Here is a 19,357-nt window from a genome sequence, read left to right on the forward strand (position 1 = left end):
TGAAAAGGCTAATCTTTAATAAACCATAAAAAACCTATGTTTCCAAACACAGTATAAAGCTTAGTATGGATTGAGTGTTGAATTATATTCATGTCAAAGAATCTCAAATCATGTCATTATAAACAAGCATTCAAATGGCAATCCACTCCAGTACTATTGTCTGGAAAATCCCACACAGGAGCCTGGTAGGCTACAGTCTATGGGGTCGGAAAGAGTTGGACATGACTGAGCGACTTCACTTTCACTTTCATACATACATTGCTAAGAATTGTAACTTTCTAACCATCAACCTTCATCTCACGATTCATGCCAATATGTCCATTTTCCATGTGTTTTAACTATGGAGTACTCCCTACAGTCATTCTACTTTAGAGAAACTTCTGAAAACAGATTGGTGAAATGCCTTCTATTACGCAATCTCTGATATTTATTTAGATTTTAACCTTTGATTACTTTTCTACATATTGGTTACATCATTTCCATTGTTTTTTTTGTATAAACTCTTGGGTTTTCTCATCCATGTTTAGGGCAAACCTCTTCCATCACTTGTTCCATTACTAGAGTTTCTCTCCAGTGTGTGTTCTCAGATGTTTAGTGAGATAATCACTCCGACCAAAGGCTTTGCCACATTCAGTACATTCATAAGGTCTCTCTCCAGTATGTATTCGCCGATGGTGAATAAGACTTGAGTTGTGATTAAAGGCTTTGCCACATTCAGTACATTTATATGGTCTCTCTCCAGTATGCATGCGCCGATGGTCAGTAAGATTAGAACGTGTAATAAAGGCCTTACCACATTCTGCACATTTATAACGTCTATCCCCAGTATGAATTCGGTGATGTTGAGTAAGGGCTGAATTCGTAATAAAGGCTTTGCCACATTCATTACATTTGTATGGTTTTTCCCCAGTATGGATTCGAAGATGTCGAGTAAGAGCTGCACAACGATGAAAGGCTTTGTTACATTCTTTACATATATAAGGCTTTTCTCCAGTATGGATTCGCTGATGATGGGTTAGATATGAGGAACTGATAAAGGCTTCGCTACATTCTGTACATTTATAAGGTTTCTCTCCTGTATGAATTCGCCGATGTTGAATAAGATGTGAGTAGTCAGTAAAGGCTTTGCCACACACTGTACATTTGTAAGGTTTCTCTCCAGTGTGAATTCGCTGATGTCGACTAAGAAATGAGGAACGACGAAAGGCTTTGTTACATTCTTTACATATGTAAGGTTTCTCTCCAGTATGAATTCGCTGATGTTCAATAAGTTCTGAGTTGTAAGTAAAGGCTTTGCTACATTCTGTACATTTATAAGGTTTCTCTCCAGCATGAATTCGCTGATGTTGAGTAAGAAGTGAGTGACAGTTAAATGCTTTGCTACATTCTGTACACTTGAAAGATTTCCTTCCTGTATGAATTTTCCTATGTCTACTTAGACTGGATGACTTACTAAATACTTTCTCATGTATCTTACACTTGTTTTCTTTCTGTGGATTCTGAACAGTGTCCTGTTGAGTAAGTTCTGAACAGTGATTAGAAATCTTACTATATTCACAACAAGTCCTCTCTCTAGCACAAGTACTCTTATCTAGAGAAAAACCTGACATTTGATCAAAGGTATTTCTACATTTATTACTTTTAGAATCCTTGTTTGAAGATTTGGGTCCCTGATGTTTCATAAGGTTTGAGTCTCCTTCAACTGTATACCTAGTTTCATTTCCTGAATATCTTCTCAGTCTACCATAAATATTCTTGTAATTATTGGAGCTGGAGCTCTTACTTAAGGTCAGACTCATTTTATTATATATGGAAAGTTGTTGTGTATTAACCATATCACGATACGTATTGAACAATGATGGCTGGATTGCATCTCTTCCATTATCATCAACATTATACATCTTGGAATGGAGAGAAAATATCTCTTGGGGAAAGAATAATGACACCATGCTCACGGATCCCTCAAATTGATTAGACTGTGAGTTTTCACACTCATTGTTAAATTGTAGGTGTTCAGACACGCTTGAATGTATGTTTAGTCGAAGCCTTTGTTCAGAATGAGTATTCGCAGTAGAGACTAGATTATCTTCCAGATTTTCCACATTTTCTTTTAGAGAACATGTATGTTTCAAAAAAGGATGGAAATCTTTTCTTAAACACTTACACTTCTCGGCAGATGTTGAAGACTGAAGTTGGTGTTTTTCCCAATTTGACTCACGCTGCTCATTTCTTTTGCCAGTAATGTTAGCATTATGTGTCACTGTCTCCATTTCTTTATGCCCATAGAAACATCCTCTCTGGTTTTCATTTACCCTCGTATATTCCCGATCTTTCATTAAATTTAAGTTTCTGAGGTGAAATATTTGATATATTCCTAGGTTTCCTTTTGGGAATACTTCTTCTAACGCTGGATTCTTTGGCATCAAATTCTGGGTGTCTTGTGGAGACACAGCTGAAAGATACCAAAAAACAAGTAATTTTACCTGCTATTCTCAGTGAATATCTTTAAAGATTTAGAGAAAATTGATGACCACAGCTAGTTTAAAAATAAAATAGAGACGGAAGGATCAAGATGCCAGAGGCTTAGGCAGATGTGGAGATCATAACTCTCTCCACAAATGAATGAGAAATGGAACAATTTTCACAGAGCCCAGCTGAACACTAGTAGAGGCCCTTGGAAATCTAAAAGGACAAGAAAGATTCCTGCTCTGCAGGGTAGGACAAAAGAAAGAAGAAGGAAAAAGAAGAGGAGAGGAAGTGGGTTGGGGCCTGCAACCCTGCGGGGAGATGAAAGTGAGGAGAGGTCTCCATATCCGAGGAAGCCCCTCACTGGGGGAGCTCAGTTTGGACAGAAGGAGAGCCTCATTCTCTGTGGGAAGAAAACATGGCAACCAGGGTGTGGTAGCAGGACAGAGTGAGACCTGCACACAGGGTACTGACCTCAGCCCTGCCCACCCAGCCTTAGAGGCATGTCCAGCAATGCAGACAAGAGCTGGGTGCTGAAAGGTGGAGTTTGGAGAGCATACCAAGGCAGAGGACTGCAGTTGGCTGTGAGGAAACATCCTGAAGGGATTGGAGTGAGGCAGGAGCTCTGCAAACAGGATGCTTGTGGTGAAGCCTGAATCACCATAGAGCAGAGGACCATTGGTGAGTGATGCCCAAAAAAGAAGCCCATTGCATCTCCTGTGCCTTGTGCCCGCCCCTGCTAGCCAAGGACTACGAAGAACTCTACCCACGTAGGTCTTCTGAGGCCCCAGCCATGGCCTCCCCCATCGACATCCTCCACAATCAGCAGAATCCTGTGCTCTGGAGCAGCCTCAGGAGAAGACAGCTGTGAGTTGACCATATGCACAGATGGAGCAGAAAGCACAGGTGAAACCCAGGGATAAAGAAGAAAAGCTGAAACCTCTCCTTGTAGCAACACAAGCCACGGCCTTACACCCATGACCAGCTTTGTAACCTCAGCCCCAACAGAGCATCTGAATCAATGACAGGGCTCTCTCACTCATGGCAGGTATAGCTTTAGTAGCTGGAGCCTGAGCTGCCCCGTAGCACCACAGCGGGTCCAGCTTCATGCTCAATGCTATCCCAGGACCTGACTTCACTGAATCTATGCTGGTGACCTTGTGAAAGCAACAGCTGAGAGACACCAGGGCCATGTGCCATCACTCCCATGGTTAAGGTGAGCCAAGAGCATTGCCAGCACTACATAACATGAGAACTTGCAGAACGCATGAGAGGCGACACCAGAGCACACCCTGAGGTGAACATCCCCAGAGGAGTAATACTCAGTGACTTCTCTCCCAGTGGGTGTGCTCCAATCCCACCTGCCTCGCACCACAGATCAGAATCACAGTGAAGACTCAGATCTGGGGGCTCTATTCCACCACGCAGGGAGCAGGCCCCACCGGAGAGAGGGCAGTAACAACCACAGAACAATGGGGAAACAGCCCTGAATATCCAGAGCAGGCTCTGGATAACAGCTCACAGTTAACAGCAATCAGAGCACAGATCAAGAGAGGATAAGGGCACAACCTCTGGACCAACCTCACCCACCAAGGTGCAGATACCAGAAGGAAGAATAACTAGGTTGCTGCACTCTTCAAAACAGAGACCACACACAGAACGCTGGACAAAATGAGATGGCAAGGAAATAGGTTATAGGGAAAGAAACAAGATAAAAACCTCCAAGGACCGCTGAATTAAGAGGTTATAGGCAATCTAATGATTACTTCTTGCTTTTAGTCATCTTAAGTGGAGACACCAAACACTTTCACAAATCCTATGTGCCTAGTAATTCTTAAATCCACTTCTTGCCACACGTTTCTGAGAATGGTCTATCAGATGTTTCAATCTAAGAATCATAAATGATAGTGACAGAGAACTGGTCAGAAACTAGGCACACATAAGATAGTGTCCGAGGAAGCTGAATACAAATAAGATATACTTAATAAAGTACTAGTTTTAAGAAATTAAATAAGAAGAGAGACTTTCAAACTATGATTGAAAGAGGGAACTCTACTCATTGCTCTGTGGACACCTATATCGGAAGGAAATCAATAGGACGGTAAAGACTAGAGATCTCTTTAAGAAAATTAGAGGTACCAGGAATATTTCATGCAAAGATGGGAACAATAGAGGACAGAAATGGGATGGATCTAAAAGAAGCAGAAGATATTAAGAGAAGTTGGAAAAATACATTGAAGAACTATACAAAAAAGATCTTAATGACCAAGATAACCACGATGGTGTGATCACTCACCTAGTAACAGACATCCTGGCATCCAAAGTCAAGTCGGCCTTAGAACACATGAATACCAATAAAGCTAGTGCAGGTGATGGAACTGCAGCTGAGCTATTTCAAGCCCTAAAAGATGATAATGCTAAAGTTCTGCACTCGATAAGCCAGCAAATTTGGAAAACTCAGCAGTGGCCTCAGGAAGGAAAAGGTCAGTTTTCATTCCAATCCCAAAGAAAGGCAATCCCAAAGAACACTCAAACCACTACACAATTTCCTTCATTTTAAACAAAAGCAAGGGCTTAAAATTCTCCAAGTGAGGCTTTAACAGTACGTGAACCAAGAGCTTCCAGATGTTCAAGTTGGATTTAGAAAAGGCAGAGGAACCAGAGAGCAAATTGCCAACATCCCTTGGATCATATAAAAAGCAGGAGTTCTTGAGAAACAATGACATCTGCTTTATTGACTACACCACAGCCTTTGATTGTGTGGACAACAAGAAACTGGAAAATTCTCAAAGAGATGGGAATATCAGACTACCTTACCTGCCTCCTGAGATATCTGTATGCATGTCAACAAGCAACAGTGAGAACTGGACATGTGACAATGGACTGATTCCAAATTGGGAAAGGAGTACGTCAAGGCTGTATACTGTCACCCTGCTTATTTAACTTATATGCACAGTACCTCATGTGACATGCTGGGTTGGATGGAGCACAAGTTGGAATCATGATTTCAGGGAGAAATATCCATAATCTCAGAGATACAGATGACACCACCCGTATAGCAGAAAGAGAAGAGGAACTGAGGAGAGTCTTGATCATACTGGAAGAAGAGGCTGAAAAAGCTGGCTTCCAACTCAGCCTTCAAAAAACAAAGATCATGGCACCGGTCAGATCGTTTCATGGCAAACAGTGGGAGAAACAGGGGAAACAGTGAGAGACTTTATTTTTGGGGGTTTCAAAATCACTGCAGATGGTGACTACCGCCATGAAAGTAAAAGACACTTGCTCCTGGGAAGAAAAGCTATGACCAACCTAGGCAGCATATTAAAAAGCAGAAACATTACTTTGCTGACAAAGGTCCATCTAGTCAAATCTATTGTTTTCCCAGCAGTCATGTATGGATGTGAGAGTTGGAGCATGAAGAAAGCTGAGTGCCGAAGAATTGATGCTTTTGAACTGTGGTGTTGGAGAACATTCTTGAGAGTGCCTAGGACTGCAAGAAGATCACACCACTCCATCCTAAAGGAAATCAGTCCTCAATATTCATTGGAAGGACACGGTGAAGCTGAAGTTCCGATACTTTGGCCACCTGATGTGAAGAACTGACCCACTGAGAAAGACCATAATCCTGGGAAAGACTGAAGATGAGAGGAGAAGGGGATGACAGAGGATGAGATGGTTGCACGGCCTCACTTGACTCAATGGACATGAGTTTGAGCAGGCTCTGGGAGTTGGTGATGGACAGGGAAGCCTGGTCTGGATTGCAGACTCAGACTCGACTGAGCGACTGATATGCATAACTGATTCTCTTTGCTGTATAGGAGTACAAAATTGGAAAACAGCTATATTCCAATTAGAACTCTTAATAAAGATTTCTTTATATAATCTAAATATTGTCATAGTCTGAATCAACCACTAATAATGTAGTGCAAAATGTGCTAAGATTTGATGTCAATTCATTTTAAAATTCTATGAGGTAATAGAACACCGGGGGAAAAACACTAAAGATATTTAATATGAGATCATATAAGGAATAGAGAAACTTTCAAGTCAACCTGAGATGTGCATTGTTTCATTTTCACCAGGTTTTGCTTTCTGCAGTGAAAAATTACTTGAATTTGAAATTTATTTACAAGGTCCTGTGTGTCGCTCACAGTGGATAAGAAATTATAAATCAGAGAACAAAGACCCGTCCCCAGTATTCCAAGCAATTTGGCAGTTTGTCTACCACTCCACTCACACATTTCTGTGTAGAGATAGAAGGAAACTTTAAAAGGACTGTCATACAGTTACTCAGAAATGGGCAGAGTTTTCCTAGGGCCCCCAAGAAATCAAAGAGCAACGAATGAATGGAGTTTGTCACAAGCCAAGAGGAGACTTTTAGGTCACACTGTGATGGAGAAAAGTAATCACTGGAGATAAATTCATGAATGATTTCAGAAAGAGAATGGGGCAGGTGATGCATTTCTATGACAGTTGACATTTCTATGACAACCCAGGTTGTCAAAAACTATTTCCATTGAAGCAAATCTTCCAAAGCCAGGTGAGGAAGGATGAGTTCCTTGGTGCTCCTTGGACCTCTCATCTGAGTCATCATCTCCAACCATTCATACCTACCTGGGTAAATGGCTGTTGTCTCCATTCTCCTTATATTCCTGGGATCCTTCAATTGCTCCAGAAAGGTGACCAGGTCCAGCATAGAGACAAGCCCTGTTCATTAGAAAAAGGAATATTTGTGTTGTTAGAGATTCATCAGTATCGAAATCAGTATGTATTCAGGTGAGACGAGAATGCATTTTCTTCTAGAAAATGATTTTCTGAAACACTATTCCACTATACAATACTAACAAACACCTAACAATCAGTCCTGAGATTCTGGTCAAGTAGTACTAAGGCAAAAGTAAGTAGTGTCACTGTGAAATTAAGAGAGGGTGCAACTATTTAATACCACAGAACTTACACAATTACCACTAACCTAGAATGAAGGAGGCAGAGTACATCAAGGAAGAAAAACGTCACCAGTATAACAATTCATCATGGAGCCTTTCTTTCTAAACTCAGAAATAACCCATTATCCCCTAGAAAGCAGAGATCTGAAACTACTCTGGGAAGCAGAAAATTTCAGAAGACATTGTAGAAATGATGGAACAAAAACCTAGTGGGTAGATAAGGGATTCTGGAAGACAGTTATCCTCACCCAAGGAGGCCAGGTTCCTGTAATTCTCTAACATCACGTCCCTGTACAATTCCCGCTGACCGAGGTCCAGGCATTCCCACTCCTCTTGAGTGAAGTCTATGGCCACATCCTGGAAAGTCAGGCGTCCCTGAAATACAAAGTACAGATGCTATGTGGCCATGGGAAGACTTTCTAACGCGACCCAAAAAGAAAACAGCAAGTTCAGAGACCTCGTCGTGAGTTGGTGGCTTGGCTGGTATTATAAAATATATTTTTTTACACAGTAATCCTTTTTACCCAATTTCTAATGTGAAGAAAGGAGGATAAGTTATGATCCACAAGCCTTTAGAGAAATTATTCTCATCTGAAAGAGCAACTATAAAATAATCAGGGCAACATTACCATATTTATTCTGTGATTCAGGAGCAGACCATGGCCATGTTTTAAGGATATCAGGATAGCAAAAGTCCAACCATGAGGGGTTACTTTTGTTGAAGAAGAATGAACTTCACCTACATGTACCCTAACCTTAAGTAATGCTTATTTACTTCACCAAAGTAACAAAAGATTTTAAAAATGAATATAAATCACTTAAAGGCAAAGAAATTCATAATCTCTTATTGAAAGCTGCATTCTAAGAAAACTTTGTTCTATTAACGTAGAGATTAGACTAAATTCCAGTCTGGTACCAGCTTACCAGATAGCAAACCAGTTGTTTATTGGTTAACCTTAGAAAAATCTTTTCATTAAGTCATGAAGTAGCAGTATTCTTACAAAGGCATCAGAGTGAAAGCATAGAAGGCATGTTTAAATCTGATTAAACTACAATTGACAGTGTAGCCTGGTCATTGCTGTGACTTGTAACACTTTAACAGGATAAGTAGAATATTATAGTTGACCACATTTTATTAGGGCATATCAGATCTATATGAACTCCACATAATTTTAGGATATCTGTATTGGTAACACCCACCACACAGCATAATCTGAGAAGATCTATCACCCCCTCAACAGTACTTCCCATGTAATTTAACATGTCCAGTGAACCCAGGTCGTTTAATAGGTCCCTGGGATGTCTCAGGGGCCCTCTGAAGCATTCCAAAGGCAGCTAGAAGTCAAGTCATTTAGGAAGTTTTGTGGACAAATATCAAAAGGGGTTTTAACACTCAGTCAGATAAAATCATATAGATCACTGGGAAATAATATATTTACCTAGCCAAAGTAACAAAGAAGATTTCAAAGGTAAACATAGAAAAGATCACTTCAGAGGTAAAGAAACTTAAAATCCATTATCAAAGGCAGCTCAACATCTCAAGAAAACTTGTATTTATGCACAAAACTCGTCCCTTGGGGTCCACTTTCCATGAAACTTTATCACTTTCTGTATCCATTACTTTGTTCTCCCGTCTTGAAAATTCCTCCTGCAAGTCAAACCTACTTTCTCTTTCCTTCATAAAATGTAGTTTCATTCCTCATACCTTCTTTACTGAGAATAGACATGCTACTTTCCTTAAGCAAGTAAGAACTTAAGCATTCTGTAGATTGGTGAACATAATACCAGTGATAATTAAAAAAAAAAAAAAATCTAGAGAACATCTCGGAATGGCATCAAGCATTATTCATGAATAGTCCAAAATCTCTTGTTTCTCTGTAAGAGGAAGTTAGTCCTCAGTAATGAATGTTTCAGAATCTTATTTTATTTGGAAATGACCTAGGTGTTCAATAAACTTCCATCACTTAGTTTAGAACAGCCCTAGAAATTCAGGTTACCACAATCTAGAGAATGTCTTAGACAGACATTTCTGAAGTATAATTATTCTTAATAGTTTGTCTAAAAGCTCTTTTCTCTTTTACATTTTCTTTGAAGTTTTTTTTCTTTTTCCTTTCCTGGAGGTACTATCCTGGTTGACAAACTTGTAAAAGATATAAAAAATATAACAGCATTTAACTTATAATAAACCTAGGGACAATGAAAATACTGTGCTTAATGACTCAAAGACATATCTACATTAGATTTGCAAACAAACATTAATATTAGATATTTAATATTGAATATTTCCCAGTTCACGTGAATCTGAAATTCACTTAGGTTAATTTCTCTTGGAGTTAGAATTGTCTGATTTGTAAGCACTTACTTTCCTTTCAGTTCAGTTCAGTGGCTCAGTTGTGTCCAACTCTTTGCGACCCCAAGAATTGCAGCATGCCAGGCCTCCCTGTCAATCACCAACTCTCAAAGTTCACTCAAACTCACCTCCACTGAGTCAGTGATGCCATCCCTCCATCTCATCCTCTGTTGTCCCCTTCTCCTCCTGCCCCCAATCCCTCCCAGCATCAGGGTCTTTTCCAATGAGTCAACTCTTCACATCAGGTGGCCAAAGTATTGGAGTTTCAGCTTTAGCATCAGTCCTTCCAATGAACACCCAGGACTGATTTCCTTTAGAATGGACTGGCTGGATCTCCTTGCAGTCCAAGGGACTCTCAAGAGTCTTCTCCAACACCACAGTTCAAAAGTTTCAATGCTTCAGCACTCAGCTTTCTTCACAGTCCAACTCTCACATCCATACATGACCACTGGAAAAACCACAGCCTTGACTAGACGGACCTTTGTTGGAAAAGTAGTGTCTCTGCTTTTCAACATGCTATCTAGGTTGGTCATAACTTTTCTTCCAAGGAGTAAGCATCTTTTAATTTCATGGCTGCAGTCACCATCTGCAGTGATCTTGGAGCACAAAAAAATAAAGTCTGACACTGTTTCCCCATCTATTTGCCATGAAGTGATGGGACCAGATGCTATGATCTTCATTTTCTGAATGTTGAGCTTTAAGCCAACTTTCTCACTAAATTAGAACTCATTTACAACTTCAGCAATATTATTAAAAAAAGCGCACACTGAGACATACATAAATCCAGACGGACAGACAGAGATCCCATAGTTTTCTGCCTGATTTTAAAACATCTCTTTGACCTTTGTATTTTGTTTGTTTGGCTTGAAGTTCTGTTTTGCCCAAGGCTGAGTAGGGTCTCAGGGAAAATGAGCAGTGTATTTCAAGGACATGGAAAGGGGTAACTTCAAGCTTTTCCCTAGGCAGGCCTTTTAACAAGCTAGTTGGTTTTAAATGCATATGCAAAAGGAAAGGGTTTTGCAGTTTCCAAGGGAAAGAAAATTTCATTTTAACCAGTTTTCTCCAGAGTCTAAAGAATATCAGGGCCATCCTATGTCAAAAAGTTGTCTTTCCTTTCTGTAGTCTTAGTTTTATAGCTAAAATATAGACCAAATAATGCTCAAATTTACTTTGATATCAGGGGCATTTCAGCTCATAAAAATTTTGGAGTGTCCCTCTGGTGGGAAGTGAGGTCTTTGTCCCATCAGAAGAATCTGAAGGGTTAAGGGAATTTGCAGGACTGGGGGAAGCTTGGTCCTTCCCAGCCCTGAAAAACAGGAGTACTCAGAAGGGAATTCTTTAGGGTGTTCCAGAGTGGGGGAAGCTTGGTTCCCTCTCCACCTGAGAGATAAGCTTCCTTAGAAGGGGATTCTTTAGAATCTTAGGACATTTTTTGATCCTTCAGGCTTTTGAATATAGCAGAAAGACCTGGACCAAAGGGAACCTCAGAATCCTTTCCTAGAGATCATGTGGATATGAAAGGTTGAGTAGGAGTCATCTAGGAAATCTGATGGAGAGAGACAGAGAGGGACAGGAGACAGGGAGGCAATAGAACGTAAGGAAATTCTGAGTCTTTCCCTTCCTTCGGAAAAACTTAAGTGTGCCATTCAGAGGCCATTTTTTGGGGGGTCCTCCGTGTGTATTGGAGCCAGGCCTTTTGGAGGGTCAAAAGTTTTCAGTTTCTGAGATGTAGCCAAGGGTTGAGTAAGCCTCCTGGGACGTAACAGAACACACTCTTAGCCTACCTACCATAGAATGGGAGTACTGAGAGTCACTGGCTGACAGAAAGGCGTCCCTTTTCTCCCAGTGATCTATCCGTGCGCTAAGGCACAAAATGGTGGAGTGTCCCAACAGTTGCATCCGACAGTTAGAGGAGACCGCTGAGAACCATGCAGCTAAGCCACCACGTGACACGAGCAGAGAAAGATAGATTCCTGGGAGCAACCAGGTGACTCACCATTTGGTGATTCCCTGAAACGTGGAAGGCACTCTTGGGATGGCTCAGAGGCAACACCCAGGTTCCTGTAAATCAATCCGGACCCACAGGGAAAGAAGTGAAAGTGACAGGGAAGAAGGCTAAGGAATCCGCCTTACAATATATATGGGAGGCGGTGGCCCGGGGACAATGGTTTCTGTTTGCTTCAACCAGTATGTGCCTGACATGGTGGATGGAAGTTGTCTTGCTGGGGGGCGAATGCCCTTATGGCCCGATCTGTTCTGCGTGCCCCCTATCCTCACATGGGAGTTTTTCTGTGGCAGGCACCCTAATGGCTTTTATGTGTCTGACCTGTGCCCACACAACACTGGTTGGTATAATCCTCAGTTGGAAAAAAGACAAAGGAGAGACCCTCACCCATTCAAGCGGCAGCTACTCTGGGTGCAGTAAGCAGTGGGGTGTTTGGAATACACCAGAGGGTAACCCTGGCCAGAGTTCCTCAATTGCTGCCAAAGCAGTTGCCTGTTGGCAGAGGGTCCCTATGAGAAATGAGAAATGAGAAGCGAGGAGGTGGGGAAGAGACTCCAAGTCCCTGAACAAGCCACCAAAAATGTCATGGTCTGGGTGCGGGTTGGAAAAGAATTTCCAGACATGAGCCAATACGGGCCTGGTTTTTCAGTTTCTACATTCTAAGACCCTCCTTGGTTTTATCTGCTCTTCACTCTTTGGGTAACCACAACCTTGGCAGAAAGAATCATTATAACTATTTAGTATATACTCTATATCTTTGATTGTTTTTATCAGAGTCTTGAAAGCGCAAGAGAAATAACTAAAAATCAGAAATGTTGCTCTTATACCTTTTGGCACTTATTTTAACATTAAATGGCAGAGCTTAAACTTTACTTCATTTTATGTACTTTAGACTTTAACTAATAAAACACAGACAGATTCAGAGAGACAATTCTAAGAAAAGTTGATAGAAGTTTCTGTAACTGTAAAGAATACTAAAGACAGGAAAAAGTTTTAGTCACTCAGTCATGTCCCATTCTTTGTGACTCCATGCACTCTTAACTTGCCAGATTTCTCTGTCTAAGAAATTCCCAAGCAGGAATACTGGAATGGGGAGTCACTCCCTTCCCCAGAAGTTCTTCAAAAAAACAAAGCAAAAAGAAAAGAAGAAAGTGAATAATTGATGAAGTCATGTTTAGTTGCTCAGTCAAGTCCGACTCTTTGTGATCCCATGGCCCACAGCACGCCAGGCCTCCCTGTCCATCACCAACTCCCAGAGCCTACTCAAACTCTTCTCCACTGAGTGCAGACATACACTCAAATGGGGCTATATGCTCATTAAGAGGAAGAGAGAAAAATCTTCATGTCACTAAACTCAGGCAATTTTGAATGGATTAAAATGTACATCATGTTAGAGGATGATATTCTTTATTTGCACTGAGCTGTATTTTAAATTTTAATACAGTTGAGCATAGATTAGGACTAATAAGATTCTTGTAAACATTTTGGAAAATACAAAACTGTGATGAGACTCTGTGATATGAGCATGGAATGTACTGGAAAAGATCAGACCTGGGCTGGGGATGAAAACCACCACTGCCAAAACCCAGCATCTCTGCTAAACACACATGAGTGTTCATTTTCCAAAGCAGAAAGGACGTAAGAAGACATGAAGTTACTCCTTTAATTGTGATAGTTTAGGCACATGCGTCCCTTTTTCTTTGCAAGACACCTGTTCAAGTCAAATGGAAAAAAACAAATTCACAGCATGGGAATCTCACAGAAACACCTAAACATGTCAACATGAGTCATGGGATAAGAAGAACGTGGAGGAATGCATTATCACTGCATGGGTATTTGGGCACTATTATGGAAACTACGATCTGAATCTATCATTAAAAAATGTTAGTTTGGGGACTTGGTGATGATCCAATGACTAAGACCCTGAGCTCCGAATGCATGGAGCGCTGGTTCTTTCCCTGATCAGGAAACTAGATCCCACATGCTGTAGCTAAGAGTTTACATGTCACAACCAAAGAAGCTGAAAATTACAAGGATGACTGAAGATCTTACCTGCCACAAGAAGACCCAGTGCAGCCAAATAAATAAATATTTAAAAAATGTGTTGTAGGTAAATTTCACTTCATACATGCCTTCCCTGATCTGTAGCCTAATGTTGTGGTCCTTTAATGGACCGGAATCTGGTGGTCCAGAGTCCATGATAAGAAAGTCAAAGAGAGAAAGAGGCTGATATTCCCTGGTTTACACCGAGAACCAATAAAGCCCTTGACAAAGGGCTTGTACCACTCACGAGGGCACAGGGCATCCTCTCGAAGAGGTCTTGAAAGCCCAGGCAAGAATGTGAGCTAGCCAGGTTTCCACGCTCTAGAGAATAAGACTGAGGGAGAGAGAGAGACAGACAGAGAGAAAGAAAGAAAGTCACAGGGACTCAAGCTCTGATGGAAAAAGGGTGCTTTAATGATCTTTGTGTGAGCATATATAGGCAGTTAAGGAATTTCTTTGACAATGGTAAAGATCTGAAAACCAAACGTATAGTAACCATTACCAAGGAAACACGGAATGAACAATGGTCATAAGGTCAGAAGACAACCCACATCTCAAGAGGGAGGGTCGTGACTAGGCAGATTTACCGAAGGGAAAGAGTTTTACTGAAGGAAATCCATACATGCGATTCATCTCATTATCTCAGTCCTGGGAGCAGGACTGAACTGGTGTTATACTATGATATGACTTTTACACAGCAATATTTTCTACCATAATCCTAACCAAAAAAAAAAAAGATGAGAAATGACCCACACACCATTTCAGAAACTATTCTGATCTGGAAAAGAAGTGATAAAATAATCAGAACAACATGGGCATATTTATTTTTGAGTGCTGTATTTGTATGACACAGGATGAAGTGTCTATCAAGGAAACAGGCAATATTTTTAAAAAGCATACTCTGGCCCAAGAGTTCTTGAGTGGGAGAAATGTACCATTTATTTTAGCAAGCTTAATTTTTTCCAGAGTATTGTTAACAAGCTTCTTTTAGATAGTGATGTTCAAAATTCTGCTCCATGAGTGACTGTTTTGAATAGTAACGAAATACAATAGTAAGGTAAGCATTCATACTTACTTTCGAACTTCAGGTGTTTTACAAATTTTACAGATCAAATATGATAGCATCCTCAGTAGCAACAATCATTTTAACTATTTAGGATATACTAGGTATTTTTTTGAGAGTTTTTATAGAGGCTTGGATGTGTAACGGAAATAATTTAAAAGCAATTATGTTGTTGCTCCTCCTTTTTGCAAATAAGTAGCAAACATTCCTTAAGCAGCTTAGATTTACTTCACTTTATGTACTCTAAACTTTAACTAATAATACACAGACATATATAGGGACAACTCTAAACAAAGTTCACAGAAGTTTCTCTAACTGTGAAGAATACAAAATACAAGAAAAATAACTGATCAAATCATATGAACATTTTCATGCATACATATATTAAAATGGAACTATGTATTCATTTCACTAAAATGAAACAATCTAAGGTCATGAAAAATATGTAAGAACAATTTTCAAAGGTTAGAATAGATAAAAATATTCAGGAAATGATGATGGCTTTTATATAAACCTAGGTTTCTGCCTGCACACACAGATGCATACATAAAGACACTTAAGGTAAAAGGAACCTTCCATAAGTAACAGATCTTTTGGAAGAAACATTTTTAACCCACTTTTTTTTTTTTTAAACGCAAGTGTATTTTAGTATTTATGGTAAAACAAACATTTACAAATTGTGTGTGAATGCCTGCTAAGTCACATCAATCATGTCTAACACTTTGGGACCGCACGGACTGTAGCCATCCAGACTCCTCCGTCCATGGGATTTCCCAGGCAAGAATACTGGAGGGGGCTGACATTTCCTTCTCCAGGGGACCTTCCCAACCCAGGGATCAAACCCAGTTCTCCTGCATTGGCAGGCGGATTCTTTACCACTGAGCCACCTGGGTTCACTGAAAACATTGTTTTCTCTTTAGTAAGAATGATCAAAAACACAATGAGAAATAGTCTACATTTTATTAGCAAATATAGCATGACATCAATTTAGAACACATTTCCAGACCTATGTGCAGAAATGTAAATCTTTATTGAAGCACATAAAGTCTGAAAATCACAAGTTTTACTTGGAAGATGTGGTGACATAAAGACTTCAGTGACTGCAATTTCAGAACAATTCAAACTCAAAACAAACATGGATATTTCAAGTCTCAGCTGTATCTAGGAGAGCCAACATAATTTTGCATTTAAAAGTGAAAAAAACCTAGATAGAGGGAAACTACAGATTTCTGTAATTACAATCTATAAATCTGTAATTCTGCCAAATTACAGATGAAGTTATGACTGTATAGACTAGTGAAACTTCAAAATATATGAAGCAAAATAGCTACAAGGTAGCCAAGGAAGCTCACTTAAAGAGAGACTTAGACATTATTTTGAACAATAAAATAGAAGGTAAACACAACAAAATATTTTTAAATAATGCAATTAGGTGAGGTATTCCAAGGTAACAACAAAAATCAGAGGGGAAAAAAAATCAAAGGGCATAAAAGAAAGATTTAGGTTTCAGCATTGTATAATAAAAAATTTAGGGACTTGCCTGATCCAGTGATAAGAAATCTCCCTGTCAATGCAGAAGAAGTGGGTTCCATCTCTGGTCAGGGAAGATCCCACATGCCTTGAAGCAACTAAGCTAGTGAACAACAACTACTAAAGCCCACCTCCTCCAAAGCCTGCCAGTTATTAATACAATGACTGAACCGGTGCCTTAGAGCCAGAGCTCCACAACACGATAGTAGTGTCTCCTAATCACAACGGAGAAAGCCCAAGTGCATCAGCAAAAGCCCAGTATAGCCAAAAATAAATAAATACTAAAACTAAAAAAAAAAAAAAAAAATTTGGCAGGCTTTGGTCCCCTGGTCGTGGAAGTTTGTTAACTACTCTTGGAATTTTTTTTTTTTTTTTTCCTCTTGGAATTTCCTTACTGAGTGAAGTGGCTTTATTACTCTCCGTGGGCCCTGATAATTTATGCTAACAACATGACCTACGGTCGACCCCTAGTTTAACAACGGGATGACTCAGGTTGTGAGGCTGGCCATTTCACAAAGACCAAGGAAGTGACTAGAAGTTTGGGGCTTTCAGCCAGGTGGGCTTATTAGCTTCCCTGGTGGCTCAGTGTATAAAGCATCTGCCTGCAGAGAAGGATATGGCAACCCACTCCAGTATTCTTGCCTGAAGAATCCCATGGACAGACGAGCCTTACGGGCTACAGTCCACGGGCTCGCAAAGAGTCGGACACGATGGAGCGACTTCACTTTTCTAAGGAGGAGAGAATGCTGGAGATGTTATCAATCCCGCCTATATAGCTAAACCCCAATAAAAACTCAAGACTTAAAAGCTTGAGTGAGCTTCTTTGGCTGGCAATACTCTGTTTTCCGCACATTGATGTGCCAGGTCCCTTGGGATGATGACTATCGGTCAGTTCAAACAAACCTGTTCAGAAGTTAAGAAGCGTATCAAGTCCAAAGAAACAGCATTTCAGGAAAGGCAGACAGAACAAACAAAAGGACTATGCCTCTTACCTCGGCATGAGTCATTTCTGACTCCTCGCTTTCCTGTTCCTCTGGGCTTCCTTCTCACGTTAAGATCAGTCTTGGGAAGTGACCCTTCAATGTTGAAAATAGACTGTTCAATACTTAGAAAAACACACCAAGGTCACTATAACACACCCACACACCGAGGGAGGATCTCAACAGGTACAAAACACAATCCTCCACGGCCACGGACACAGCAGGGATTCTGGAACACAAGAGTCAAACGAGGTGTTTTTAGTTTCATTTTTTTCTTCAGAACTCGCGGCTCTTCCTGTGAAAACCACACGTTCTAGGCTGACCCTCCCTTTCAAACCTTAGGCGAGACCCTGACCAAAGTCCATACAGAATAGAGCCTCCTTCACCTCTTCGTGGATCAGGGACCTAGCGGTTGGGCAATGCAGGACTTTAAACAGCGGTCTCTACAAGTTAGAAGGCAGAACCGCCAGAGAAGGACACGGACTCTAGATCGGTATCAACAGGAAGCGGACGTGGACCCAGGGACCCGGAAGCTAAGCTAACGGACTTCAGAACTTCTCACGGCGATGCGAGGACAGACACTGGGGACGAGAAAACGGGAACGGTAGTTTGAACGTCCACAGAGACCCCCGAAGCCCACGTGTGAAAGACAACAGGCTGTGGACTAGGAATTGGGTTTTAAACAAATAAACAAACAAACTCACCAGAACACTCTGCCGCTCATTTAAACTCAATTCCGGGTTGGCAAGACTGCGCACTCGCGGGCGGAAGATCCGGTACAGAGGAAGGTGAATGCGCTACGCCGCGGCCAACGAGAGGCGACGAAAGGGAGAAGGTGGGAAGAGGCCGGAAACGCAGGTGCTTATGGGCGGGGCCAGTGGGGGCGGAGTCTTGCTTCCCCTCAACCCCGCCCCTGTCAGTTTTGGGTCTGTTGGTCCTTTTGTCCAGCTGTGCTTCCTTTCTCTGCCTTTTGATGCCTTTAAGTCTGTTTGATTTCCTCTGGAGCAGAGCTGCTTCCTGCCTGTTCTAAGTTAGTGTTTCTAACAATATAAGGGAAAAGAGAATTTTGAGAGCCGCTTCCATGGGAAGCCGAGATGTTTTCAGCAAGTTGAAAAACGGGAAAAATTCAAAAGCCCTTTGTGTGAGTGTGTGAAGATGGGTGTCTCCTCAGTGAGGAAAAGTAGAATGTAACCACTCAGATAATCCGTTGGGAGGAAGCCTCAGTAATTGTAACCAGAGACCTGCTTACATCAGGGCAGCTGGCTTTTCTCTTAGGAAGTGATTCCAAAAAGAAAGAGGGAGACCCGAATCCACAGTGTCGTTTATAACGTAACCACAGAAATGACATACCGTTACTCCTGTCAGAATCTCTTGAGACACAGATTGCCTCTGTTAATTGTTGCTGCTGCTGCTGCTGAAGCAACCAATTGCCCTGCTTCTTCCAGGACTGAACAAGTTTCCAAGAAGCAGGACTTTTTGTGCTAAAACTGGGCACGAAAGTAGGCAAATAGGGCGCGTGGATCACATCGACTGCTTTTCACTAGCTTCCCAAACACCCTCTCCCACTGTTGGCTTTCTTTCCTAACCTCCTCCTCTTCACCCAGTCCTTGAAAGGATAATCTGGAGAAGAGCTAACTCAACACAGGAAAAACAGTGAGAGGCCCACAAACCATTGTATCCCAGGAGAGTACACCTTTCTCTTTAAATGTGAGATTAGTAACTTCCCTGGTAGTCCGGTGGTTAAGATGCTTTGCTTTCACTGCAGGTTATTGGGTTCAATCCCTGCTCAGGGAGCCAAGATCTCAGAGTTCAAGACTGAATCATTTCTTACACAGAAAGCATTAATCATTACAATATAAAGGAAAATGTATGTCAAGGTACTACATTACTTATTAAAGAAAATGTGTTTAGGAGCATTGCCAGCAGCCCAATGGTTAAGACCCCACCTTCCGATGCAGCATTGCAGTTCCTTCC

General features: G+C 41.1%; 1 protein-coding gene and 1 long non-coding RNA gene across 5 annotated transcripts in view; one reads left to right on the forward strand and one right to left on the reverse strand.

Moving 5' to 3' along the window:
• Nucleotides 1-18,137, reverse strand: LOC105601907 (zinc finger protein ZFP2). 4 transcript variants are annotated; one of them, XM_042231216.1, is made up of 5 exons: nt 18,088-18,137; nt 17,396-17,479; nt 7,661-7,787; nt 7,081-7,173; nt 1-2,452 (listed from the first exon to the last, which is right to left on the reverse strand). In XM_042231216.1, the coding sequence occupies exons 2-5, from the start codon at nt 17,408-17,410 to the stop codon at nt 558-560; spliced, it is 2,130 nt and encodes a 709-aa protein (XP_042087150.1). In that variant the 5' UTR covers nt 17,411-17,479; nt 18,088-18,137; the 3' UTR covers nt 1-557. The 4 variants fall into 4 exon arrangements, with proteins under 4 accessions (XP_042087150.1, XP_060255080.1, XP_042087151.1 ...); XM_060399097.1 differs by having other exon boundaries at nt 17,396-17,612; XM_042231217.1 differs by having other exon boundaries at nt 17,770-18,137.
• Nucleotides 17,927-19,357, forward strand: part of LOC132657787 (uncharacterized) — a 12,666-nt gene continuing 11,235 nt past the window's right edge. Inside the window, exon 1 of the long non-coding RNA XR_009596446.1 lies at nt 17,927-18,241. This is a non-coding gene — a long non-coding RNA (uncharacterized LOC132657787). The remainder of the gene's footprint in view (nt 18,242-19,357) is intronic.

The sequence above is a fragment of the Ovis aries genome, chromosome 14 (assembly GCF_016772045.2).
Source record: "Ovis aries strain OAR_USU_Benz2616 breed Rambouillet chromosome 14, ARS-UI_Ramb_v3.0, whole genome shotgun sequence".
Classification (NCBI taxonomy): domain Eukaryota; kingdom Metazoa; phylum Chordata; class Mammalia; order Artiodactyla; family Bovidae; genus Ovis; species Ovis aries.

Coding starts and splice junctions, on each gene's coding strand:
- LOC105601907 (XM_042231216.1), bottom strand. Junction 7,174..7,660: donor CAGGAACCTGGCCTCCTTGG/GTGAGGATAACT, acceptor TCTAATGAACAG/GGCTTGTCTCTATGCTGGAC. Junction 2,453..7,080: donor GACAACAGCCATTTACCCAG/GTAGGTATGAAT, acceptor GGTATCTTTCAG/CTGTGTCTCCACAAGACACC.